The 27,882-nt window shown below is 41.3% G+C and overlaps 2 protein-coding genes across 8 annotated transcripts in view; one reads left to right on the top strand and one right to left on the bottom strand.

Moving 5' to 3' along the window:
• Positions 1-27,882, bottom strand: part of LOC309658531 (survival motor neuron protein) — a 259,347-nt gene that overhangs the window by 79,777 nt on the left and 151,688 nt on the right. The window lies entirely within an intron of this gene.
• OCLN (occludin) overlaps positions 14,547-27,882 on the top strand; it is a 47,228-nt gene continuing 33,892 nt past the window's right edge. Inside the window, exons 1-3 of one of the 7 annotated variants that reach the window (XM_082457293.1) lie at positions 14,547-14,786; positions 22,561-22,677; positions 27,092-27,770. In XM_082457293.1, coding sequence (XP_082313419.1) covers positions 22,628-22,677; positions 27,092-27,770 — 729 coding nt within the window. In that variant the 5' untranslated portion in view covers positions 14,547-14,786; positions 22,561-22,627. Of the gene's footprint in view, positions 14,787-14,920; positions 15,063-15,159; positions 15,369-15,431; positions 16,148-22,560; positions 22,690-27,091; positions 27,771-27,882 lie in introns of those variants that run through there. The other 6 variants (XM_082457295.1, XM_082457294.1, XM_082457297.1 and 3 more) reach the window with 6 other exon arrangements.

Genomic DNA, 27,882 nt, shown 5'->3' with positions numbered 1-27,882 from the left:
AGCTAAGTTTCTTTCAATATTCTAATGCATTCACCTCTTAGGTGCCAGGCATTCTGCTCAACCATGGAAATACAAAGATGTATACAACATCAAGATTATATGACTTACAGGCCAAATGGTATTAAACATAAAGGTAATTAAACATTTCATATTAAGTGGACTCTGTCACCTAATACATGAATCATCTTGAAGTTTTGTCTGAAAATAAATTTAAAAATTTCAGAAGCTTACGTGGATTTTTAATGATTGAAATGAATATTCCAACCCATAAGTAAGTTTGTGCCTCCTATTGTTCAGGTAGGGCAGTTTTGAAGGCAACAGATTGTTGCTGCCTTACCTGACGTAGTCAGGACCAGAAATTTGAATGTCAACTACAAAAAGTAGGTTGAAACTGAGGATCAAAGAGTGACACATAGATACCTTAAACAGTTCCATTTAATTTGAACTATACAGTGTGCATTCATTTGCTCTTAGTTTGATGTAGGATCAAGGCTTTTCCTTTGCATATGGACTTTTTCCTCCTTTTCTCATTTTCAACTTTCTCATCATTTTCATAAACTATCTATGATTTTTAGTTTCGGTTTCCTTAAAGTGGAGTGAGAAATGAAGGGTACTTGGGAAGCAACCTGAGTACAGAAGCCTTCTGAGTTTTTGTATTTTTTCGTTCCAGTCTTTTACAGTTGTCTCTACCATGTCTAACTTGACAACAAATGTTTTAACAACATCTTTATTGAGTCTTTTAACAATTAACTTGTTTTTCATAGAAACATCTTTCTTTTGGGGGTCTGTTATATTTCATCAGTTTATATAATATTTAATTTGTGTGTGTGTGTGTGTGTGTGTATATATATAAAATAACAAGTACAAGTGGCAATATCACATTTGGGTAAAGCACAAAGGTTGCTACCACCAATTCCACTGTTGGGAGGAGAGTTAGGACAGTTCACTAGAAAATTGCCTCCCAGCTGTGAGATTCCAAGGTGCTGAGGGCATCACAAAGTACTTAAACTCAGCAGGTATGTTATAGAAATAGCTGGTATGTTTTTTTAAATGGTCTCTGTTCTTTATTAAGTAAGTAATTATATGGTTTATAAGGTATGAGTTATTTGAGGACTGAGACTGCATCAGTCAGAACTTCTTTGGTTGCAAGTGACAGAAACTGAACTCAAACCAGCTTATGCATAAAAGGGAATCTAGTGATTTAGAGAACTGAAGAGTCCAGGAGTTGACTTGGCCTCAGGGTTTCTTCTCAGCCCATCTCTCCTGTCTCCTCTGCTTCTCACAGCACATTAGTCTCATGTTCTCATACTTGCACTTCCTCTGGGTAACTGAGGAAGATGGCTCAGCTCCAGCACGCAGCATGGTTGTCTCTAGGGAACACATGAAGAGGTGCTCCTCCAGCAACCCTCTATCACATACATGTCTGAGAAGCCTCTGATAGGCCTTGATCTGGGTCGTGTGTCCATCGCTGGACCAGTCACCACATCTAACCAGCCAGCCTGGATCTCATCCCCACTTTTGTTGGGGGGTGGGCATTATGACTGACAACCCCATCAGACCTCATGAAGTCAGGGAAGGGACAAGTCCTCAAAGGAAAAGCTGTGTGCTCTTAATAGAATCTAGACATGCAAAAGCAACAGATGCCCACAGCATAGACCATGCCTTAATTATTCGGTACTCTCCTTAAGACCAAGCACACAGAAGAAGCTTAGCTTTACATATTGAATGAATAACTATTGATGGCACTTTACACTTTCAAAGCATTTCCACAGACATTATTTTATTGTCAACAGTAACAGCAGATTAAATAACTTGCTTAAAGTTACACAGCTGGTTTCTGATAGAGCTGAGTTTATAACTGCATCTCCCGGTTTCCAATCAAGTTCCCTTAGGAAGTCTTCCTCTTTTCTTCTCTCTTGCTGCCAGGACTGATGTCAAAGTGGAAGGAAAGAAGAGAGAGACATTTTGGTCATATTTTTAGTACTTCTCAGAAGGCTTGATAGGGTTTTGTCCCTAGAAGGCCATGATGGTGGTAGGTGGCAGGTAGGTTGCCTCTTTCAGACTAATTATAGGTATATGTAACAGATGGCTGTCATCACTATTTGGACTATTAATTCATTGAGTTATGGAATCTGCCAGGCTAATTTTATTTTGTTTCTAAGGCTAATATTTGCCCGTGTGTTTGACAATACTTTAATGTGCTAACACTCAGTCATGAAGATGGTACTTAAAGGTAGTGTAGTGTACTACAGGTAACGTAGGATGTAGAGGCAAACTGTGTTTGAATCTCAGCTCTGTTACTTGTAACTTTGGGCAAACTGGGTAAACTCCATGAGCCTTAGTCTCCTACAGAATAGGGTGATATTAACATCTGTCTACTATACCTAATCCACAGGGTTGTGGTGAAGAAGAAATAAGGTCGTATTTGTAAAAGTACCTCAGTAAAGTGTCCTGAAGGGCTCCATGAAATTTATAAGCTATTGATCTTACATTATTATGTCTTATTTTAAGAACAAACATTAATAACAGGCATTCTCTCCTATCTGTATAATCAACTGTGGTCACAGAAAAGATACCCAGTTTTCTTCTCCTTCTAGGCACATGGAAAACTGGCTGGGTGAAGCCGTATGTCTAGTTCTGACAGTATGTTGTTAACGAAAGTGACCTGATCAGTTCCGAGTCAGAGCATTCAATTGCCAGTGTGAGACCCTCCAGAACTTTCTTTTCCTTTACTATGTCTGGTAATATGAGAAATGGTGGTTTCTCTGACACCTGGGTCCTAGAGTAGGAAAATCGTGAAACCAAACCCCTAGCCAACTCTCTTTAGACATGCAGCATGAGCAAAAATAAACCTTTGTTGTTCTAAAGACACCACAATTTTTTGAGGTTTTTGTTATGTCAGCATAACCTAGCCCATCTCAGCTGAATCCTCAAGATTGGCTGGGACATTTTGGACATGGATGTTTTCGTTTATGTCACTGAAGGTTTGTGGCAATGTCTCTTTAGTAAAAGAGGCGGAAGAAGTGAATCTTGCCAAGTAATGGTTTTATAACTTCTTGTGAATGAGTTCTTCCTTAAGCGAAAGTGAGGACCTTCATCCCTTCACTGGTATAGAAGGCAATGGAGCCACGGTGTCAAAAGATCCTAGTTTGATTCCCAAATTCAGTATTGACCAGCTCTGTGACTTTAAGCAAATCACTTAACCAGCTGGGCTTAATTTCCTTATCTATAAAATGGGGGTGATGATCATTCCCACCTTGGAAGGGTTATTTATAAAGTGACTAGCCTTTTTCCTGGCACTAAAGCACTATTATTCAATGGATATTTACTAAATGACTATACTTTCTATATCAGGATTATTTTAGCTCAATGCAGCAAAAAAACCCAAGTTTAAAGTAGTTTACGTAATATCTCAATGTATTATCTCACATAACTGGAAGTCCAGAGTGGGCTCCAGTCTCTGGTTTTCCTTAGTTCTTTTGGCTCTGCCTCCTCTGGGCGTGGACTTGATCTCTGGGCTGGTTCCCCTTGTGGTTGTAAGATGGCTGCCAACAGTGCTAGAGCAACGTGTCCAGCTACGCGCAGCGCTGATTAGATTTGGGTGCGAGTTCCTGAGCCAATCACTGGCAAGGGGTTTAGGTGTCTTTCTTGGTTTTTTTAATGGTTTTCACTTTTCATTTTTTAAAATATTTTTTTCCAGTTTTATTGAGAAATAATTGACATTCATCACTGAATAAGTCTGAGGCGTATGGCATAATGGTTTGATTTATGTGTATTGTTAAATTGTTATCACAATGGGTTCAGCTGACATCCACCTTCTCATACAGAGAAAATAAAAAGAAAAGGGAGAAGAAAGGAAAAAAATGTTCTCTTTGTGATGAGAGCTCTTAGAATTGACTCTCTTAACACCTTTCCCATATATCATACAGCAGTGCTTGCTATAGTCACATGTTGTTCATTTCATCCCTAGTACTTATTTATCTTATACCTGGAAGTTTGTACCTTTTGTCTGTCTTCCCCCAGTGCCCCCCTCCTCTTCCTCTCCACCGCTGGCAACCACAAGTCTGATATCTTTTTCTATGAGGCGTTTTGTTTTTGTTTCTTTTCTTTAGATTCTACAAATCAGTGAGATTATACAGTATTTGTCTTTCTCTGTCTGACTTATTTCACTTAGCATAATGCCTTCAAGGTCCATCCATATATTCTATTGTATGTACACCACATTTTCTTTATCCATTCGATGGACACTTAACTTTGTTTCTATGTCTTGGCTATTGTAAATAATGCTGCTATAAGCATGGAGGTGCAGATATCTATTTAAGTTAGTGTTTTGTTCCTTTTGGATATATTCCCAGAAGTGGAATTGCTAGATCATATGGTAGTTCTATTTTTAATTTTCTGAGGATTCTCCATACTGTCTTCTATAGTAGTTTTACCAGTTTACAAGCCCACCAACAGTGTGGCGTTTGTTATCTCTTGTCTTTTGTTGATGGCCATTCTAACAGGCATGAGGTGATACCTCATTGCGGTTTTCATTTGCATTTTCCTAATGACTAGTAATGTTGAGCACCTTCTCATGTACCTGTTGACCTTTCATATATCTTCTTTAGAGAAATGTCTATTCAAGTCATTTGCCCATTTTTAAAATTGGATTATTTGTTTTTTTGCTGTTGAGTTGTATGAGTTCTTTAGACTAGAATTATCTTTAGCCAATATGCTCCTCCCCTGGAGCTAGGACAGGGTCAGCCTCTCAGCCCCTCACCGCATGGGGAGGGTGAATATAAGAATAAAACTGAGATTCGGTATGATAGGAAGAAAGTGGCAATGGCAACTGGGAGAGATTCAGTTGTGTTCCGAATTCATGCACCAAGGATTGGGGTGGGGAATGTGGACATAGGACCTCACAGTTTGATGTAGGGGGCAGGTATCTGAATAAGCACCGTCCTATGATGATGGCATGGATCTGGGGTCAGAAACACATGTGTTTTAAAATCCCAGCTTTATGCTCTTCTAGCTGTGTATTTGAAGACTGTTTTTTTTTTTTTATCATCTATGAAACACAGTTTTCTTATCTATAAAATGTTCATAATCTTTAACATGTGATATTTTAGTGACACAGAGAAGTTACTCAACAAATTGTATGTTCTATTTCTTTTTTTAACAATGCACAAAGTGTATGGGAACACAGAAGGGAAGCACGTTATCTGCCTGCTGCATCAGACCAGGTTCCTGGATCACAAGTTTGATAATGAATGCAGCTTTCAGATGATGATTATGGATATTTGAAATAATATCTACTTATTTCTGTTAAAAAGCTGTATTTTAACCACTTCCTTTAGATAAAAACAGCCAAATTGCTCTACTGGAAATTCTTAAAGCTCAAAGCAACTTTGATTCTTTCAAGTGCAACTGCGATGACCTAATATCATGCATAACTCCTCTTGTATGGAAAGGAACAAATATTTGATATTCATCTTCATTGTTTGCGGTGGGTTGGTTTCCTGTTATTTTTTCCCCTCTGTCTAGAGGAAGGAGTAAAGGAAACTTCCTTGTTAACCTACTACTGTAAGGGACATGTTTGAAAAAAATAAGCACAGAGGGCAAGAGTAGAGTTTCTCATCAAGATTATTACCGGCATAATTCAACCCCGGTATACTTAGGGATAGTTTATTGAGGCATTGACTATTGTTCATTTACTCAAAGTAACTGAAGTGCAAAGTACAAGAAGGAGGGGTCTCCAGGGCGCCCAGGCAAGGAGAGCTCACCCTCAGAGAGCATACAGTCTAAGAGAAGGGCCCACATACTTACATAACCCAAGTTAGACAGTGATTTAACATTGGACAGTCAAAAGATTGAGGTAAATTGTTTTTGGAATACGTGGAGAATTGGGAGAAGCCATTTCTTAGAGAAGAAGAGACGTTAAAGAAGGTTTTGTTATTGTTTAATAGAAGAGGTGGTAGCTCAGTCTTGAAGCACTTGGCAATATTTTCGTACACAAACCTGCAGACACCAGGGTGGACGGGGAACATTCCAGGTAGAAAAATTAGTGTGAGCAAAGGGCAAGTCACAGAGACAGGGGTGGGAGAAGCACATGGGCAGCCAGGTGAGCAGTTCCACTGAGGAAGTGTTGTTATCTCTACCACTCATCCTGCACTTAGCTGTCCTTTTATTATTTTTTGTTTGTATGAGTGTACACTTCATCTCCTAGACTACGTGAGGGAAGAGTGCTATACAACAGTATGCTTTGATTTCTTCCCACATCACCGACCCTCCTTAGTAAATAAACAAGCAATACATATATTATGCAGGTGAGGAGGTTGGTTGACTCCTTAAAGGCAAAACAGAAAGAAATTGCATCACTAAAAATTGTTTTTTCATGTAAGGTCAATATTTTAATGAATTAAAATATTTTCCACCTTCTTTTAATCACACTTTTAAATTCTTGGGTTTTTTTCCTTCAGAGTACTAGGTAGTGTTTGTTTGTTTGTTTGTTTTTTAGCCACACTGCCCGGCATGCGGGATCTTAGTTCCCAACCAAGGATCGATCCCATGCCCCAACAGTGGAAGCATGGAGTTCTAACCACTGGACCGCCAGGGAATTCCCTAGTTAGTGTTGATACTAATATTTGATAGTGTTAGAAAAAGACATTGTGCACCAACTGATGCAATACTTGAGTCAGGCAAGAATCAGCAATGGGCACTAAAAAGCTTTCACTGGATAAAAGGTTGTTGGGGGATAAGATAGTCACAAAGAATCAAAGTATTCCCCCCACCCCACCAGAATACATATTAATTATTAAGGGAAAAGGGAGTTCTGGAAGGTACCACCTGATTCAAACTGACCATCACTCACCCTGGGACAACTTGATAGTGTCAGCCTCTGGACGTGATGGAGTATGAAGTCCACAACATCACCGAGATGGTATTCTTACCAACAGTGTTTCCTCCAAATCTAATAGTTCTGGGGATGGGGACATACAAATCCAGACTGTGAGACATTCAACAGAACAACTAGACCATATTCTTTTAGAAAAGACAATGTCGTGATAGATAAAAATGGCATTGGGACTGTTCAGGAATTAAGGAGATTAAAGAGACATGACAATGAAATGCAAGGAATGATCCTTAACTGGCTTCTGGATTAAAAATAAAACAACAAACAGTAAAAGACATTTTTGGTACAATTGGAGCAATGTGAATATGTCCTGCATATTAGATAAGATTATGTATTAATGTTCATTTGTGGGCATACGTTAATAGTATGATAGTTGTTATGGAGTGAATGTTTGTGTCTCCCCCATATTCATATGTTGAAATCCAAACCTCCAATGTGATTGTATTAGGAGGTGGAACCTTTGGGGAGGTGATAAGGTCATGAGGGTGGAGCCCTCATGAATGGGATTAGTGCCCTTATAAAAGACATCCCAGAGAGCCCTCTTGCCCTCTCCACCATATAAGGAGGAAAGAGCCATCTGCAAGCCCGAAGAGGGTTCTCACCAGAACCTGACCATGCTGGTACCCTGATCTCAGACTTCTTTCCTCCAGAATTGTGAGAGATAAATTTCTGTTGTTTATTATCCACCTAGTCTATGGTATTCTGTTAAAGCATCACAAACTAAGGCAGTGGTTGAATTGGAAAACGGCTTGGTTCTTAGGAGATACGTGCTGAAGTATGCAGGGGTGAAGTGTCATCATATCTGCAAATTACTTTTAAATGGTTGAACCAAATAAAAGTATAAATGGGTTTGGGTATAAATGTTTGAGCGAAAAAAATACACTATGTATACATTTCGTGTATGTATGGGGTGAGTGTGTGAGAGAGAGAGAGAGAGGGCAAGCAAGCAGGTGTGGACAATGTTAACAATCTGAATTTAAGTGAAGAACATAATTCATTGTGCTATTTTCTCAACTATTCTACAGGTTTAAATTTTCCAACATAGTAAATTAGGGGGAAATTTAATATCTTTTTCCTAATTTAAAAAAATAATACAGGCTTGTTCAATGATAAATTTTAGAAAAATATAGAAAAAGCAAGAGAAATAAATAATTACGTGATTATGGTAGAGCTTCTCTTACCCTCTCCTTTTCTAGTCCCTCTGCATCTGGTACCTCTTAGGCACAGAGGCCAACCTTTCTAATTAAGATTCATGTAGGAAGATGAATAGGAGTGGTTTACATTTCTCAAAGATAGTATCAATTGGGTTTCAGATCACCCTGGCTCCCTTTCTCAGGTTTAATCCTTTCTACTTAGAAGCTACAAACTTTAAAGATAAATACTCAAGAGTTACCAAAAATTATTTTAAAAAACAGGAAAATGCTGAGGTTGACACAAAATCCCACGAAATTCAAAACATCAATTCATCACTATAAAATGCCTAAAACCCTCCATAGCCTTCTAGTTGCAGATAGAAGAAAACAAACACTCAGGTGGCACAGCATCCAGGATCTGACCTCTGCCTTCCTCAGACTTCACCTCCCACTGTCTCCCCTTCTTCTGGCCTCCTGTGCTTTGAATCTCCAAAGTGGCCCTAGATTTTGCCCTAGGGTGTTCTTGGCCCAGATCTGGCTCCTTCTCATCATTAAAGTCTCAGCTCAAATGTCACCTCTTCAGAGCAGCAGCCTGTGACCACTCTGCCCAAGGCAGCTCCTCCCTGCTGCCTCTCCCAGCCCTCTCTGTCCCCTTAGCCTGTTTCCTCAAGTCACTCATCACTGTTTGCCATTATCTTGTTCATTTCCAGTTTAGTCATCACTATTGCATGGCTTCTCCCAACTAGAGTGTAAACCTCCACAAGGGATCCTGTCTGTCTTGAGTCCACTGTATCTCCAGGGCTGAACAGGATCCAGTACATAGAAGATATTGAGTAAATATTTTTTGACTGAATAAATATTTCTTCAGGTATGCAGTTGACAAATGTGCCATTTAGACCACACTCTCTGTGTGTAGCATCAACATTTCAGGAGCTGTAGTGAGCTCCCCTTTACAGGCTCCTAAATTTTCTCCTAAAGAAATTCCAAGTAAAGGGAATTCCCTGGCGGTCCAGTGGTTAGGACTCGGTGCTTTCAACTGCTGTGGCCTAGGTTCAATCCCTGGTCTGGGAACTAAGACCCCGCAAGCCGCTTGGCTCAGCCAAATAAATAAATTAAATTAAATTAAATAATTAATTAAAAACATAAAATAAGAAATTCCAAAGAAAATCAGAAAAGCTGCCATGTGGAAGCCCCTGTAATGGATAAGAGAATGTGTCTTAGAACCAGTAGAATGTCTACAATGTCATGGGAAGTTTGTTGTCTGCTTAAAGTATATCTGTTCCATACTGACCCAGTTCAAGTGATTTTTCTAGGGTTGGGATTCCTTGTCATAAGTTACAAGGTTATTATCAGTACTTTTCAAAGTTTGGGGACCCAGGAGGCAAAGAGCCCCAAGAAGTTAAAATTCAATATGAGAACACAGCATTTGAAGTATTTGGTTAATGTTTACTTTTTCTTCTTTCCTTTTTTGAGCTGAATATTCCGGAAGGCCAGTTCCTGAAAAGGCCTTGTAAGGCCAATTTTCCACTGCAGTGGATGACTGATGCAGTTTAAAACACAAAAAATCAGCCCCAAATCTCTTTCTCTGCATCATCCATATAATTACGGAAATATTCTGTCCAGATCCAGATCAAGACCCTCCCTCTCCCTCTTCAGATGATGATCTCTACTTACTCTGATCCTATAAAGTGATCTTCTGTAGTATTTGAAGAATATTACTCACAAAACAAAACACCTAGATATGAGTATCCAACCACCTTTTAAGAATGTCCCTAAACTCTATTCATTTAAATAAAATTTTTATTATAAAATATAAAATTCCTACGAGAAAGTGTATAAAGCATATGTGTACAGTTTAATAACTTGTTGTAAGGCTCACAGCCGTGTAACCTGCACACAGGTGAAGAAACAGATTATTGCCAGCACCCCAAGAGCGTCCCCACTCCTGTATTCCCATCCTTACCCTCCCTTTTCTCCTACAGATAACCACTCTCTTGACTTTTATAACAATTCCTTTGCTTTCCTTTGTTGCTTTGCCACTTATGCATGAATCCCCAAAGGATGTAGCTTAGTTTTGCCTGTTTTTGAACTTTATATAAATGGAATCATACTGTATTGGCAGGGGGGACTCCTTTATTTTGTTCAATTTTATGTTTGAAAGATTCACCCTGTTTTTGGGAGTAGCTCTAATTGGTTCATTCATATCCATAATACTGAGTTGTACTCAATTTTTTTTTTTAGGATTACTTTTTTTCTACAGCTGCCCTATGAACTCTTTTTATGGGTAGTTTTTTTGGAAAGTTTGGGTGTTTTTAAAGACAAAAAGTGATGCTAAAGTATAGTAAAACTGTTAAGAACATTAGTTCTGGAGGTAGATGACATGTGTTTGAGTCCTGACTCCACAACTTAGCAGAAATCTTGAGTAAATGATCAAAACTTTCTGAGCTTTTAGTTTTTCAAAAATGGGGGAAATGATAATACATCATAAAATTGTTACAAAGAAAAAAGTTCATAAAGCACATAGTACAGTGCCTGGCACACGGACACAGATATCCTGAGTAAATGATGGTGGTTACTATTATTATTATTCCACTTGTTGAATTTCCAGTTCAAGAACTGTCTCTTCTGGAAGGATCTTGCTTAATACACAGGAACTGAGGAGGTAGAGCTTTAGTCACCAAGTGTCATCGTCCTCTCAGAAATTGCCTTCCTGGTGACTTCCCCGTAAATTCCTCCATAAATCTATCCAAGGAAACTGTGCTATGTGGACAGGCAGCCTCCCACCTTATGAATGGGTGAGGAACCTAGAGCCCTCGGTGACTCCAAACTGAGTTGCCCTTGAATTGCCCTTGAACAAACACCAATTGTTGCATTCATCCACTAAGCAGGTGAGGCAGAGTAGAAATATTCTAATCCCCCATCTTTTCTCTTCTAAGACTGAGTACTAAGGAGTTCCCTGGTGGTCTAGTGGTTAGGATTCAGCCCTTTCACTGTCATGGCCCAGGTTCAATCCCTTGTCAGGGAACTGAGATCCCACAAGCCGAGTGGTGTGGCCAAATAAATAAATTTTGTTAAAAAAAAAAAAAGACCGTGTACTAGAGATGTAACCCTTGACGTGCTATTAAGAATGTACTGCTTTCACAGGGGCAGCATGCTACCCGAGAGATGCACACAATTCCACAGGCATGTCGGATTCAGGAATCAGGGTTATATTCATTCACTCATTCAACAAATATTTATAGAATAACTGTGTGACATGACAGGGACTGTTTCAGGTAGCCAGGATACAGCAATGATTTATTAGAAGTATCAAGACTTGTTTTCTTACCCAGCATTTGGTTTATCTTGGTGAATGGTCCATGTGCCTCCCAGCAATCTTATGAAGAGTATTACTTATTATCATCCCGAATTTACAGCGGAGAAAAATGAAGCTTATGCATTTAGCTTCCCTTCCAGCTAATAAGTGGCAACACTGAGTTTTTTTTTTTTTTTTAACTCTTAACACTGAGATTTTGAACCCAAATTTCTGACACTATAATCTGAGCTCTTTACTTTCTCCTTTACATATGAAAAGGAATAAAAGAATTGTTTTTTTAATCTTATTAATTTTACTGCAAGTACAGTCAACAAATTTCTAATCATGGGTCCTCTGAGAATAATATTTACTTTGTTTCTGAGTCATGAGGATTTTCACCAAATAATGTTCATTAGTGGATAATAGTGGTTAATACTACAATGAGTTGCCAAGAAGAAGTATTTGACTAATTAAAATTTTGTCACAATTTATGATTATGTAACATGATTACATTCAGCATTGCATCATTTACCATCTAACAAATTTTATTTTGCTACTGATGTGTTTAGTTTTTTTTTTTTTTAATTTTTAAAAATTTATTTATTTTATTTTTGGCTATGCTGGGTCTTCGTTTCTGCGTGAGGGCTTTCTCCAGTTGCGGAGAGCGAGGGCCACTCTTCATCGCGGTGCGCGGGCCTCTCACTGTCGCGGCCTCTCTTGTTGCGGAGCACAGGCTCCAGACGCGCAGGCTCAGTAGTTGTGGCTCACGGGCCCAGTTGCTCCGCGGCATGTGGGATCTTTCCAGACCAGGGCTCGAACCCGTGTTCCCTGCATTGGCAGGCAGATTCTCAACCACTGCGCCACCAGGGAAGCCCATGTGTTTAGGTTTTAAGGCTGAATTTTCTTTCTGAACATTTTCAACTACTACCTAATAGGCACACTATTAGGTAATAGTTAAAAGAATACAGTTTTTAGATTTTTTAATGTTATGAGTATTGTTTGGAAAATTAATCTAAATGGAAAAAAAATGGTATACAACATTCCAATAGAAATTTAGTTTAGTTTTAAGTTAAACCATATTAAATCGCCATTTTGTAGTTTAAAATGATCAACTATTACCAGTTTCATATAGTTCAAGTTAAAAAAATCCTACTATTCCATACGCCTGAATGCAGCAGTAACTAGAGTGTAATCTTTGCCAAGAAAGGGATTTTGGGGTTTTGTTCACTATTGTGCACATGGTAGGCACTTAGAAAATGGTTGTTGAATGAATGAATTAGGAAAGCAAATAAAACATAGTAACTAACCTTCCATCCTAACATCTCTTTGGGTTTAGGTTTAAAATGCGAATAAGAAAAATAACATGATATGAATGTTAGTCTCTTCAAATGATAAAAAGTTTAAATACTTAACTTACCCAAGAGAACTGAAAACATAATTTCACACAAAAACTCATACATGAAGGTTTATAGCAGCATTATTAATAATAACCAAAAAGTGTAAATAACCCAAATGTCCATCAACTGATGAAGGTTTAAATAAAATGTGGTATATCCATGCAATGGAATATTATTGAGTCATAAAAAGGAATGATTTACCGGTAGGAACTACAACATGAACGAAACTTGAAAACATTATGCTAAGTGAAAGAATCCAGATACAAAAGGCCACATATTATATTAACAGTTAGTATAAAATGTCCAGAATGGGCAAATCAAGAGAGACAGAAAGTATATCAGTGGATGCCAGGGTTTAGAGGCAAGAGGAAATGAAGAGAGACTCCTAACAGACTTTTTCAGTGATGCAAATGTTCTGGAATTAGTGGTGATAATTGTACAGCCTTGTGAATATACTAAAACCCACTGAATTATGTACACACTTTAAAATTAAGGGCGAACTTTACAGTATATGAAATGTATTTCAATTTTTGAAAAGTGGGGAAAAAAACTTAAGTTCTCCTCTTCAGAACAAGTCAAAAGTACACTATAAAATAATAGACATGTGTTTATAAATGTAAGAGTATTAGGAAATGTTCCCTTGTTTAATTATAAACCGAGTGGAATGTTTGGAGATTTCAGTAATCTGACAGGGAACTTAAGAGGATTAACCTGACTTCTCCAGTGTTAACAATACCAATTTAAACTGCATCATTCAAAAACTACATAGTCATATTAAAGTAATTGCAGCAATGACTTCCACAAAGAAAACCAATTAGATTAATTACTCATTAAGGCTGTCATCATTTTAAATACCTTATATTTATATAATGGTTTTACTTCCTTAAGTGTTGAATTGTGCCTTGAGATCTAATGTATGGCAAAGTCACATCTCTAACCACTTAATTAGAGGCAGAGAAGTGGCTGGGATTGGACTGAATGTAGCAATGCTGACATGGCAGATTGGAACACAAAGCGAAGCAGGACTTAAGAAACCTAAATTCTAGCCTTCAATATGCAGACACTTAAATAGCAAGAACTAAAACTGTCCCATTCGGCAGTGCAATTTTTTTTATATTGAACTACAACATATAGGTAAGTGTACACATCGTTAAGTGTAGACTATGAGTTTCCCTAAATTGAACCCTCCTTTGGAAACAGCCTCCAGATCAAGAAGTAGAACATAGCACACAGAACTAGGGCTTTATTCCCCTTTTTCCTTAAGCCTCAGGGAATATTCAAATAATTTAAATCCCCTCAAGAGCAGACTCTCAGTCATGCCATAGTTAAATTTGGGGAGGAAGGGCAGAGGACCCTGAAATGGTAATAACGTATATCTTAGTATACACTGAATTTTGATGGCAAATTTACCGACACCAGTATCTACAATACGTCACCTTCACTGAACCACTGAGTAATGGTCTTTTTCTGGATCCAGAGATTCAGGAACAGTTCCTAAATTTACGCATGACTTTTGAAAATCTCCCACATCTAGATGCTTCTTTCCAACAAAACTTTAACCAAATTTTTGGAGCAGTAAAGTTTTGTGTCAGGTCGTGCTTTTCCTGCCAAAGTGCTGAGCACCTTGAACACTCGTCAGGAGGAACGGTCCCCTCCAGACCTCACACGCCAAACACTCCGCACTTCTACCCGAAGCCCGCGGAGCTCCGAGCGCTCCCTAGAGTGGTCCAGGGCCACCCTCCACCCTCGGGGAGCCCAAGCCTCTACCCCACGCCACCCCTCTGCTCTCCGTCCCCGCCCACCCGGGCAGAAACGCCGCGCTGTTCCTTTAAGGCCGGGAGCGGCAAGGGTGTGCAGGGAAAGGCCGGTTCCTCCCGCCTCCTTCCACACCGCTCCCTTCCCTCTCCCATCGGAGTTTCAGGTGAATGGGTCACAGAGGGAGGAGGCCGCCACACCACTCCTTCTCGCCCGCGTCCACCTCCCCCCTTCTCCTTCGTCTGGCCGAGGCGGCGGGACTCCGGGGAGAACTAGCCAGATCGCCGAGGAGCCCGAGCCGGGTGCAGCAGGTGAGGCTCGCCGGCGCGGCTCGCAGGCGCGTGGCCACGAACCTCCAGCCCCCGGGCCTGGGGTTGGTGCGCATGCCCGGGGGCAGGACGGCGAGGTGGGTGGGGGGAGGGGAGGAGGGGGAGGGGAGGAGGGGGAGGGAGAGGAGGAGGGCTGGGTCCCCTGCGGAGTCCCGGCTGAGAGCTGGCTGTCTGCACGTCGTCAGGTGCGCCCTCCAGGTGAGCGCGCTCCTGGGCTCCCGCCGTCCTTGGTGGGTTGGGCCCGGCTGCAGTGAGGAGGTGAGAGCTGGGCGCGGCGCCTGGGTCGCACGGGGGGGACCAAGGCCCCCCGGTCTTGTAGGGGAGGCGCAGGGCGAGGACGCCCAGCGCTGGTTTCGGTGGCGGTTTCGCTCCTGGGCTGGGACTCGCGGGAACCGGAGAGGCACGGGGCGGCGGAGAGAGCCGCGCCGGGCGAACTTGGAGGCTGCCTCCCAGGGGCGAGGGGCCGCTTGGAGCCGCCCGTCAGCTCCTTCGGCGGAAACGCTTAAAGCCACCAGTGTCTAGGCGGCGCGGGCAACTTTTCGCTTTCCTGGGGGCCGGCGGGAGGTTGGTGAACAACGAGAATCCTGCGCCCAGCCCTCCGGGCTGCGGTTCTGGGAGGTCCTCGGGGAGAGGGCCCTGAGCATGAAAGCTGGAGCAAGGGGGCCGCTCGCTGGCCGGGGCGGGGCGGCTCGGACTCCGAGGGGAGCCTGCTGTTCTCCGCCCCCATCCCACCCGCTTTGGGTGTCCCTGGAGGAGAGGGGGTGGCCGGGTTTAATCCGTGCAGTATTCCTGGAGACCTGGGGCGGGCCGATCGGCTGTTTTCAACCCCTTTGGTGGGAGCTGTGTGAGCCCGCGTCGATTTAAGCTGGGGGGCGGGGATTTAATTTCGAATGAAGCTGTACTTCGAGGGAAGCCGCTCACGCATGGGATTCTCACCCGTGACCTAAAGGCCGCCGTGAGACTGGCGGACCTGCCTCGGGGCCGTCCCTGCTCGGCCAGCGCGGGCGCGCACCGTCCGGGGTGCTCCTGGGCGCTGCGGGGGCACACGGCCGCCGGGACCTGCTCTCGGCCAGGCCGCCGGGTCTTGAGACCCCGGGAAGGGCAGGCCCCGCGCGCAGCCGACATGTTGCCTGCATTGGAGGGAGTGTGCGGGGCAGGTGGGATGAGGGGCCAAAATGGCCTCTGCACCTTGCGGCTGGGAGAGCAAGCCCAAGCCCCTCGTGTCCCAGGTGAAGCAGCTGAGCCGGAGGAGAGGCACGGCATCCTCGGGCCGGCCCTGGGGCTGGCCGGGCAACCTGCCCACCTGGGAAATGACCCAGGGCGGGGAGGAGGCAGCCTTCCAGGTTAGTGTGTGGCCCTCATGCACAACAGGTGTATTATTGGGATCCCGGGAAAAGAGAACCCCTTCCCGTTAAGGCACTTGTGTTTTTTTGTGATTGAAAACTGGTTCTTTCCAGACAGAGGTGAATTTCTCAAACTGTGTATTCCCTAGTGTAGCAATGTTTACTTTTGCACTGTACGTATTGAATCTTTATTTTCTTTTCCTGCTGTTTTAAAATAGACATTTTAAAAGGTGGCGCCACAGTAATTGATATCTCCTCGGACAAAGCAGCAGCCCTTTTTTCTTGTAGTTTTGCATTTATTTGGTTATTTGGCACCTTCTTTGTTAGAATATGGAGGGGAGGAGAGCGAGATTTCCACAACTTCCAGGCAATTTAGGGAAACGATGAGCATTGCCTCCTATGTGTAAGGCACTGTGCTAAAAGCCTGTTGTGCTTTTATATCATGTAATCACCCCAGCATCTCTAAAAGCTAGATCTTATTAGAACTCCATTTTAAAAGTGAGTAAACACGGGGTAGGGGAAACATGTTACAAATGGGCTGGCTTGAAAACTACTTCAGCTAATCAGGGAAGGTATATCATTAAAGCAACAGTCCTTGATATTCCAGCGTGAGAACCAGATTTGGGGAGTTTTTCTGGAATTCTCTACCTTTGACTAGTCCTTATGGCCTCATATAAGTGTTCCCCATCTTGCTTGATGTAAAGGTAAAACTTTTCCTGTTTTCTTCTAAAGATAATGCTGTAGTTATTGCCCTTTCAAAATGATAGAAGATTGCTTTCAACCACGGAAAGTAACTGGTATGTCTTTCACCTTACCAGGAACCTCCCAGAGGGAAGTTTTCTTTAGTTGCATTTCAATTTGATTAGAATTTTAGTGGGCTTTTTTCATCCACATTACTATTTATGGAACTATTGGAGTAAAAAGACCATTGTTACACTTTTTCACAAAATTCGCCTACAGGGTTGCAACTGTTCTGTACCTTCATGCTTTCCAATCTTGAATGTGGTATGAATCATCTGGGGATCTTATTAAAATACAGATTCTGATTCATAGGTCAAAGGTGGAGCCTGGAATTCTGCCTTTCTAATAAGTTCCCAGGTGATGCCTGTACAGTTGTGAGTTTGACCCTTTTTTCTCCCTTTCCCTCACACTGTAAGCACTTAACTACTTTTCTTGAACTTAACTTGAAGGATTGTATTTCCTGGGTGTTAGTTATGTGAAGAGCTTCAAGGCATTCACTGCTGGATTGAAATCCCAACTCTAATTTGGGCTGTTGATTTTATAAATCAAATACTGATTGAGCATCCCTTTGTACCAGGGACTAGATCTAGGGATCAGGAATGAGAGTGATGATCAAGACAGACATTTAAGTGCTTGGGAAGCTGGTATTCCTTTTGGGGTGGAGATGGTAGCAGTTTAAAAGAAAGAAAGAAAGAAAAAAATAATTAGAGGGGAAATTTGCTCTGAAAATAAATTGGTTTGGTGGATGGAATGAGTAACTGGGAGGACTTCTCTGAGGAGGTGACATTTGAGCTGAGACCTGATCGGGAGGTGCCTGCCATGTAAAGATTGGGCATTCTAAACAGGAAACCCTCAGGATCAAGGCCCTCCTTGGATTGATGCCTTTATTCTAGGCAATGATTCTCAAAATATATGGCGTGGTTAAAAATCAGCTGGAGAGCGAATTTAAAATGTGGCTTCTGACTCAGAGCTAGTCTATTTCAAAATCTGCCTAATTTCAAAATCTAAATAGAATCATTTAATATAAACATAAAAAACTTCTTAAAAGCAAGTTAATGAAAGGCATGTGATCGAAAAGGAACAGACTGCCCTTAAATATAATAGTGTTTATTTATTTTTACTTGTTGACAGTTTGCTTTAAAGAATACTTTTGAAGCATAGCATTTTCAGGCTTTCCTTTTTAAAAAATATTTACTTATTTATTTATTTCTATTTGGTTGTGTCGTGTCTTAGTTGCAGCCGGCGGGCTTCTTAACTGCGGCACACGGGCTCCTTAGTTGTGGCACGCGAATTCTTAGTTGCAGCACACATGTGGGATCTAGTTCCCTGACCAGGCATCGAACCCGGGCCCCCTGCATTGGGAGTGTGGAGTCTTATATACTGTGCCACCACGAAGTCCCAGGCTTTCCTTTTTTATCTTAACTTAGTTTTCTAAGATTTTTTTGGCCAGTAAATATTTTCAAAGAGAACTTTTTATACTTTAACATCAACTTAACATATTCAGTAAGGGTCAACTGCTTCCCTTTTGGCCCTGACTCTGAGTCAGCTGTTTGACTTTTGTCCCTATCATTCTTACGACACAGTTTCTGCGAAGGTTCTGTGAAGGTGACCAGTGAGCCCCTTCAGCCAGATCCTGTGGCCTTTTCACTTCTCATGTTTTCCTTCATTCAACATACACTTATTGACCAGATATTGTTCATGTTGCCGTGCTGGGCATTGGGCAGCGTTCTTGGTCCTCTGTTTCCTCTTGCCTTACCTTAAAACCCAGTCACAGGCTGCCTTGAAAGATACCTTAGAAGTCCTCTGGTCCACTTCTCCCCACCCCCTGCAAATACCAAACAAGCTTGGCATAAATGGCATGAGGTCAAACTGTTATTTGTTATTTTGGGAGGGTGTGTGGAGAGACTTCCTAACGTTGAGATGAGATCTGACCCTCTGGAGTGTTTTTTTTTTTTTTTTTAAAGGAACCATTTCTAGGACTACAAAGACAGCTCTACAGCTATTTGAAGGCTGCCATAGTGGTCCTTCTAATGTTGAGTTCTCCAGGCCAAACATTTCCTGTTTTTCCAGTCATTTGTCCTAAGACATGGTTTTTCTAGATCTTTAACAATCTAAGTCTGCCTCCTGGAGAGGCACCTAGTTGGAACATGATGTTCAGATTTCACAGTTCTGCAGGGGTTTCTTTCTTTCTTTCTTTTTTTTTTTGATTTTATTTGATTTTATTATTTTTTTATAGGTTTGTTTCTTTTTTTTTTAAATTTATTTATTTATTTATGGCTGTGTTGGGTCTTCGTTTCTGTGCGAGGGCTTTCTCCAGTTGCGGCGAGCGGGGCCACTCTTCATCGCGGTGCGCGGGCCTCTCACTGTCGCGGCCTCTCCTGTTGCGGAGCACAGGCTCCAGACGCGCAGGCTCAGTAGTTGTGGCTCACGGGCTTAGTTGCTCCGCGGCATGTGGGATCTTCCCAGACCAGGGCTCGAACCCGTGTCCCCTGCATTGGCAGGCAGATTCTCAACCACTGCGCTACCAGGGAAGCCCTTGTTTCTTTTTAATAACTGTATCATTCCTAGATCTAAGCACTATCTCTGTAAATACTGGGTAAGTTTGGGATAGCTTGTTAGCTTTTGTTGAAATTCTGATAAAGGAAATAAACTTATAAAAATGAACAGTTATTAAGCCAGATTTCCGTTATCTAGTACTTATACTATTAGTTTTTAAAAATTGAGTTTTACGTATTTAAAATGACTTATCCTGCCACCAGTATTTGAAAATGGATACAATATACCTAAGTGCCTAAACACTGAAATTTCTCACCTTGAGAATAATCACCTTGCTGTAAATGCTTTTTGCTCATCTTCTTTAATACATTATCTAACCTATTTATCCCAGTCCAGAGGTCAGGATTATCCCCCTCTTTGACACAGGAAGGTAGCGATGCTCACAGAAGAGAAGAATTTGTCCCCTCAGATAGTGAGCTTTTAACTAGGTTTGTTTTAGCTCATCATTTTAGCCTTACAGAGACCTTGATCAGTGTCGATGTACTTGTAGCCAGTGGGTTACCTGTCCTTTCCAGTGTCTTGTCAGCTGCAAATCTGGATACACTTGTCCACTTTGTCTGTGGTCTCGACTTGATACCTCCCTCCAGGTGGACATAAATGGTTCATTCATTCATCCTAATTAGCTTCCATTATTCAGCCCCATAGGAATCTGCCTACCCACACTCTGTTACCCGAGGACGTGTCCAAGATTCTCAGCATTCTCTCTGTATTCCTCTCATCTACCAGTCTGGTAACCTTCTCAAAAAAGAAAATGAAATTGATTTGGCATGACTTGTTCTTTTTTTTTTTTTTTAAACTTTGGTTTTATTTATTTATTTATTTATTTATTTATTTATTTATGGCTGTGTTGGGTCTTCGTTTCTGTGCGAGGGCTTTCTCTAGTTGTGGCAAGTGGGGGCCACTCTTCATCGCGGTGCGCGGGCCTCTCACTATCGCGGCCTCTCTTGTTGCGGAGCACAGGCTCCAGACGCGCAGGCTCTGTAATTGTGGCTCACGGGCCTAGTTGCTCCGCGGCATGTGGGATCGTCCCAGACCAGGGCTCGAACCCGTGTCCCCTGCATTGGCAGGCAGATTCTCAACCACTGCGCCACCAGGGAAGCCCCTTGTTCTTTTTTTTTTAAGATTTATTTTTATTTATTTATTTAGGCTGCTCCAGGTCTTAGTTGCTGCATACAGAATTTTTTTTTTTTTTTTTTTTTTTTTTAAGTTGTGGCATGCGTGTGGGATCTAGTTTCCTGACCAGGGGTTGAACCCAGGCCCCCTGCTTTGGGATGGAGTCTTACCCTCTGGACCACCAAGGAAGTCCTGGCTTGTTCTTAATTAATTTTCTGAAATTATTTGCTTCACAATTTAAAACCTCTGCTCTTAGGGGAGACATGACAAACTCCAGGAAATAGAAGTTTGGAAAGGGATTTTGTTTGCTGGATTTTCGACAAAACAAAACTTCAGCCTGAGTCTGGATTAATTTAGGATTTTTAAGAACTACCATTGAGCCTGGAATTTTTGGCATAGTCTTGAATGAGTGAGACCTAGTTATAGAAGAGGTAAGATTCCTCTAAGGTCAGTGTGTCAGTATTTGACATTCAGCTTCAGAAATAGGGTTCCATATTTAATAGTGTTTAAATTCAGTTTTCCTTAATGTTCTTTTTCTGAACATCAATTTACGAAGACAGTTAATCTGGACTTTCACTCTTTCATAGCACTGTAATATTTTGGCCTAAATTGCTCATCTGTATGTGTGTTTGGGTGCTAGTTACAGGGCTGTATACACTTAGATTTGTGCACTTTTCTGTATGTTATACTTCAATAAAGCAGTTTTTAGAAATAAAAGAATGTAGAGAAGTTGTCTTTCCTCACTGTGTTTGGAAAATTATTCTAGTTGTGTTGGCATTACTAACATTTAATATATTTCCATCTTTGAGGTTTCACCTAGATGCATTTGGGCAATATTTTATTCCGAGAAATTTGTAATTGACTATTCTTAAGGATGTGGAGGATAGTTGCTGTTGATTTTAAAGAACAAAGTTTAAAGAGTTTGAATTGATTTACTGTTCCAAACATAGTAATGTGTGATTACACAACACTTATTTGAAAAGGAAAAAATGTTAGACACTTTAATATACTCCGGTTATAGATCTTTCTCATGTCCTTCCCACCATCCACCCCCAAGCTTCTGGCTCTTTCTTTCTAAGTCTTCCCTGTTATCTCCAAACTGCACTTAATCATGTAGTTCAGCCCTAAATAATGCCTGTTGTAGATGCTGTTTTCTTTGTGCGTGACCTTCGGGAGAACTTGGTCTCATACTTAACTTCCACGGGCTCCTATGGTACAGTGTAGGCATTTAATAAATACTTGTTGATTGAGTGAAATTGCCTCTCAGATGTTCAGGGATTTTTGTTCTGAGGAATCTTAGAAGAAAATTATTCTGCTCTTCTCTTAGTGAAGAGGACTCTTTAATACAGTGTGTGATGTTTTTCCTTTTTTGAAAATTATATTCCATTTTGAAGACTTGGAAAAGGAGATAAGGGAAAAATGTCCATAATCGTACTATTTATAGATGCTTTTTGTAACCCTTTTTAATGATAAAAGCATACTTTTAAGCCAGCTTATGCTTTAGTTAACACTGAAGGGCTGGTATATGCTGGACACAGCTATGTATGTCCTTCCATATGTAATCTCATTTTATACGAACTTTGAAAAGTAATATGAAACAGAATCAATGTATTTTAAGAAATTTTATCTTTTATACATCTTTATTTGTGTTCCTTGAAGTGACTATTTTAAAAAATACCACTTTTGCCTATGCTGTAAAAAGCTTTGTGAAATTTTCATTATTGCAACTTTAAGTTTCAAGTTTAAACAATATTCATACGCCAGTGATGTGCAGAGCATGATGGTAGGTGCCCTGAGGGCTACCAGGCTGAATGAGTCCTACACTCAATGCTTTCTTGTGCTCAAAGAATTAATGGTCCAGTGTGTAAAAATGACAGTGGAAAGGACAAGAGAAATAACCATGGAGTGAGAGGTCACTTGAGATTGATATCATTAGTTTTCTTAGTGATGCAAGGAAACTATGAGCTCAGTAGTAATGTCATTACCCTACTTATGTTGCTTAGATTGGCTTATCTTGGGAGCTACGGGGCATTGCTCATCCTGAAGATCAGGTGACCACCGACATCAGCCATGTCATCCAGGCCTCTTGAAAGTCCACCTCCTTATAGACCTGATGAATTGTAAGTAAATACGTAAGTCTTTTTCTTTTTCTTTGACTGAGCCTCGCAGCTTGTGGGATTTGAGTTCCCTGACCAGGGATTGAACCCAGGCCCTCGGCAGTGAGAGCATGGAGTCCTAACCACTGGACCACCAGGGGATTCCCCTTTTCTTTTTTTTAAGTCTATTACATGTAAAAAAAAAAAAAAAAAAAAAAAAAAAGGTGTAGTTGAAACTTTCATCTGTTATGTGTTTGCTATAAAATAGAATAGAATAGAATAAAATAAAATAAAACTGTTATGTGTTTGGTTGATTTGTAAAATCAAATTGAACCAAAGGGTATGCAGTGAAGAGTGAGTTTCCCTCTTACCTATAACTTCCAGGATGACAGCTTTTTTCTGCAGTGGGAGCTATTATCACTTGATTTTAATGTTTGCTCTAATATAGTCTAGGCTTATATTTGTGTGTATATTTGTTCCTTTTTGTTTTTCACAAGTGGTATGAAGCTTCCATATTAATGCCTTTTTTAGATGACTGTTGGCAATAGATTGTCAGTTTTTCAGATAACACCTTTATTGAGGTATAAGTCACACACCTGACAAGTCACCCATTTAGAACGGGCAGTTCATTGGTTTGGGTGTATCCACAGAGTTGTGCAACCATTACCGCAATCAGTTTTAGAATATTTTCATCATCCCCTTCCCAAAGAAACCCCTCTATCCGTTAGTGGTCATTCCCCATTTCCCCCCAGTACTAGGCAACCACCAGTCCACTTTGTTTCTAGATTTGTCCATTCTGGATATTTCATAGAAATGGAATCATACAATGTTTGGTCTTTTGTGACTGACTTCTTTCACTTAGCAATAATGTTTTCCACATTGTTAATTTTAAGTGATTCCTTAATTATATTAAAACAAGAAACATGGGGCTTCCCTGGTGGCGCAGTGGTTGAGAATCTGCCTGCCAATGCAGGGGATACGGGTTCGAGCCCTGGTCTGGGAAGATCCCGCATGCCGCAGAGCAACTAGGCCCGTGAGCCACAGTTACTGAGCCTGCGCGTCTGGAGCCTGTGCTCCGCAACAAGAGAGGCCGCGATAGTGAGAGGCCCGCGCACCGCGATGAAGAGTGGCCCCCACTTGCCATAACTAGAGAAAGCCCTCGCACAGAAACGAAGACTCAACGCAACCAAAAATAAAAATAAATTAATTTAAAAAAAATAAAAATAAAAAACTCCCCAAAGTAGAAAATGTCCATTTAAAAAAAAAAAAAAAAAAAGAAACAAAGTTGAGGGTTCTTGGTGTCTTTAGCCATTTGGAGATTTAACAATGAATTCTTAAGTTTTAAATTCGCTGTCAAACATTGATAGGGGTTTCCTCCTTTAAGTAGTTTGTAGCTTTAACTCTGATAACTGTAGTTAAGGGGATGTACTTCTATTACATAGCCTCCTGACCGATACCTGAATGTGGTAGGGACACAGTTGTTTATGGCAATGAGCTATGCTGGAGAATATAGTAACTGAGTAGTGCTCCATTAACCTCATACTTATTTTTGTAAACAGTGGTGAAATATACTTATAGAAAAGGGCACAGAACATGCATATAAAATGATGAATAGATACAAAGCAAAATCATCATCTCAGTCAAGAAATAGAGCACCTCAGTCTTTGCCTGTGTCCTCTCCTTCCTGTGGAAACCACTGTTCTGACATATGGACATCACTTGCTTTTCTCTATTATTTTACCACTTTGTACATCCTGAACAATATGGTTTAGTTTTACTTGTTCTTAAACTTTGTATGAACGTAATATGCTGTATGTATTCTTTTCTGCTTTGTTTCTTTCAACTTGTAAGATTTATCTACATGAATTTGTAGTTCATTTTTTTGCTTCAGAGCAGTGCTAAAGAAATACAGTGTGAGCCATATATGTAGTTTCATATTTTCTTGTAGCCATATTAAAAAGAAATTAATTTTACTAATATATTTCACTTAACTCAATATATCCAAAATGTTATCATTTCAACATGTGATTGATATAAACACTGGTTTACAAGATAGTTTATATTCTTTTTTTAGCAGTCTTTATTTTTTAGAGCAGTTCTAGGTTCACAGCACAATTGAGAGACACGTACAGAGATTTCCTATAGGCCCCCTGCCCACACATGCATAGCTTCCCCACTATCAACATCCCCACCGGAGTGGTGCATTTGTTACAACTGAGGAACCTACATTGACACATCATTATCACTCAAAGTCCATAGTCAGTACTACGGTTCTCTCCTGCTGATGTTACATTCCTCCCTCATACTATGAGCACTTTGTGTTTTACACTTCACAGCACATCTCATTTGGGACTGGCCACATTTCAAGTGCTCCGTCCATCTGTGCGGCTAGCGGCTGTCATAATAGCACAGCTCCGTAGCATTCCATTGTGAGGCTCTATCACAGTTACCCATGGCACTGTAGGCAGACGTTTGGACTGTTTCCAGCTTGGCGTTATCATAAGCAATGTTTCTGTGAACATTACACTGTTAATGGGAGTATAAGTGAATCAGTCACTTTGGAAAACAGTTTGACATTGTCTAGTAGAGCTGAAAGTTAAAAAAAAAATTTGACCCAGAAATTCTACTCCTGGATATATACCCTAAAAAAAAGTGCCTGTGTGTATCAGGATGTATGTTGGAGACTGTCAGAGCTACGCTGTTCATGACAGCCCCAAATGGAAACAACCCAAGTATCTAAGTAGAATGTTTTACTGAATTTTCTTCCTTGACATTTTCATTGTTCTCTCCAGTTTCTCCATTTCCTTTTCATTCTCATTTACGGTACTCAGGTAATTCTAATTCCTATGGTTAGTGGCACCCAGTAGTAAGATGTCTCCTTTGGAGTGAGGAAGGCGGTCTATAGAAATAATGACAAAAACAAAAGGGGCTTTAGTTGGTTTAGGAATTGAATTTTGCCTCGCCAGGGCCCACAGTTTTTAGATTCAATGTGTCCACGCATCAGTGTGTCTGTTACAAGCTGTGTGTTTATCATTAAATTACTGGAGTTTGCAAGGTATTTTTATAAAGGAGATTCTGATCTGATTAGCCACCATTCTGATGAGCCCTCATTGGTAACTGATCTACTTTGTAGCTCTTGTCTTAACTGGCTGTAGTTCATGTAGTGCTTCGTTTAATGTCTTACTGCCCTGACAGACTGTACTCTGTGATGGGCCTGGACTGAGGCTGTCCTGTTCACTGTTGTATCCCCAGTACCTAGCACAGAGCCCAGCACGCGTCAGCCTGGCAACTCCAGTAAATAGCCGCCAAATGAATAAGTAAATGAATGTGCTTTCTTAGGTAAGAGAGCGAGGCTGCCAGGATTTACACGTGACCCAGTGGAGGCCACTGTAAGTGTCAAGTCTGAAGGAATCGGTCTGCAGTCACAAAGGCAAAAGGGCTGATACCACTGTTCTAAACTCCCTGGGTCCCATCCCCAAGGATTATGATTTAACTGGTCTGGAGTGCTCCGTCTGGGGATTTTATACATCCCCAGGTGATTCTAACATGCTGCAAAATTTGAGAACCTCTGTTCCGTAGAAACTAAGCAGTCATTCTCAATGTATGGTTTCCAGACTGCAGCATCAACAGCATCTAGAAACTTGTTCTACCCCAGACCTGCAGACTCAGCAGCTCTGGGGATGAGGGCCAACAAACCCTCCAGGTGATTCTGATGCATCATGCACAGATATGTTTACTGTTCAATGGGTGTCTGAGTCAGTTGGGGCTACTGTAATAGAGTAGCATAGACTGGGTGGCTTATAAACAACAGAAACTTATTTCTCACAGTCTGGAGGCTGGAAGCCCAAGATATGGTGCAAACACGGTCCGGTTCTGGTGGAGGCCATCTTCCAGATTGCAGACTTCTTGTATCCTCACAGTGTAGAAGGGGTGAGAGAGGTCTCTGGGGCCTCTTTTTTAAAAAAATTTATTTATTTATTTATTTATTTTTGGCTGTGTTGGGTCTTCGTTGCTGCGCATGGGCTTTCTCTAGTTGCAGCAAGCGGGGGCTACTCTTCGTTGTGGTGTGCAGGCTCTGGGCACGCGGGCTCAGTAGTTGTGGCTCGCGGGCTCTAGAGCGCAGGCTCAGTAGTTGTGGCGCACGGGCTTAGTTGTTCCGCGGCATGTGGGATCTTCCTGGACCAGGGCTCGAACCTGTGTCCCCTGCATTGGCAGGCGGATTCTTAACCACTGTGCCACCGGGTAAGTCCGGGGGTTAGGATTTTGATATTTGAATTTGGTAGGGGTGTGGGAGGATACAGGTTGCCCCATTACAGTGGAACAGTACAAATAATAGTTTTATTCGCCAGTGGTTTGTTCAGATTATTCCAGGTACTTTATTTGTTCTTTCTGCTCACCACTACAAATTGCTAACTTAAAATTTTCATGTGCTTTTCAGCAAACCCAATCATTATGCACCAAGCAATGACGTATATGGTGGAGAGATGCACGTTCGACCAATGCTCTCTCAGCCAGCATATTCTTTCTACCCGGAAGATGAAATTCTCCACTTCTACAAATGGACCTCTCCTCCAGGAGTGATTCGGATTCTGTCTATGCTTATTATCGTGATGTGCATTGCCATTTTTGCCTGTGTTGCCTCCACTCTTGCCTGGGACAGAGGCTATGGAACCTTAATAGGAGGTGGTATTGGCTACCCTTATGGAGGAAGTGGCTTTGGTAGCTACGGAAGTGGATATGGCTATGGTTATGGCTACGGTTATGGCTATGGAGGAGGCTATACAGATCCAAGAGCTGCAAAGGGATTCCTACTGGCCATGGCTGCCTTTTGTTTCATGGCTGCATTGGTGATATTTGTTACCAGTGTTATAAGATCTGAAATATCTAGAACAAGAAGATATTATTTGACTGTGATAATAGTGAGTGCTGTCCTGGCCATTATGGTGTTTATTGCCACAATTGTCTATATAATTGGAGTCAACCCAACTGCCCAGGCATCTGGGTCTCTCTACAGTTCACAAATATATGCCCTCTGCAACCAGTTTTATACACCTGCAGCTACTGGAATCTATGTGGATCAATATTTATATCACTACTGTGTGGTGGATCCCCAGGAGGTATGGATAGTTTTGTTTTTTTCCTCCCCTCTTTCCTTGGGTCAGAGGCTCTCATCTTGGGATGCTTAATAGATTCACTTTGGGAATGTTTAAAAAGATGTTGATGCCACGC

Source organism: Balaenoptera physalus, assembly GCF_965194825.1.
Source record: "Balaenoptera physalus genome assembly, chromosome: 3".
NCBI classification, from domain to species: domain Eukaryota; kingdom Metazoa; phylum Chordata; class Mammalia; order Artiodactyla; family Balaenopteridae; genus Balaenoptera; species Balaenoptera physalus.
This window is presented reverse-complemented; position numbering and strand designations above follow the sequence as displayed.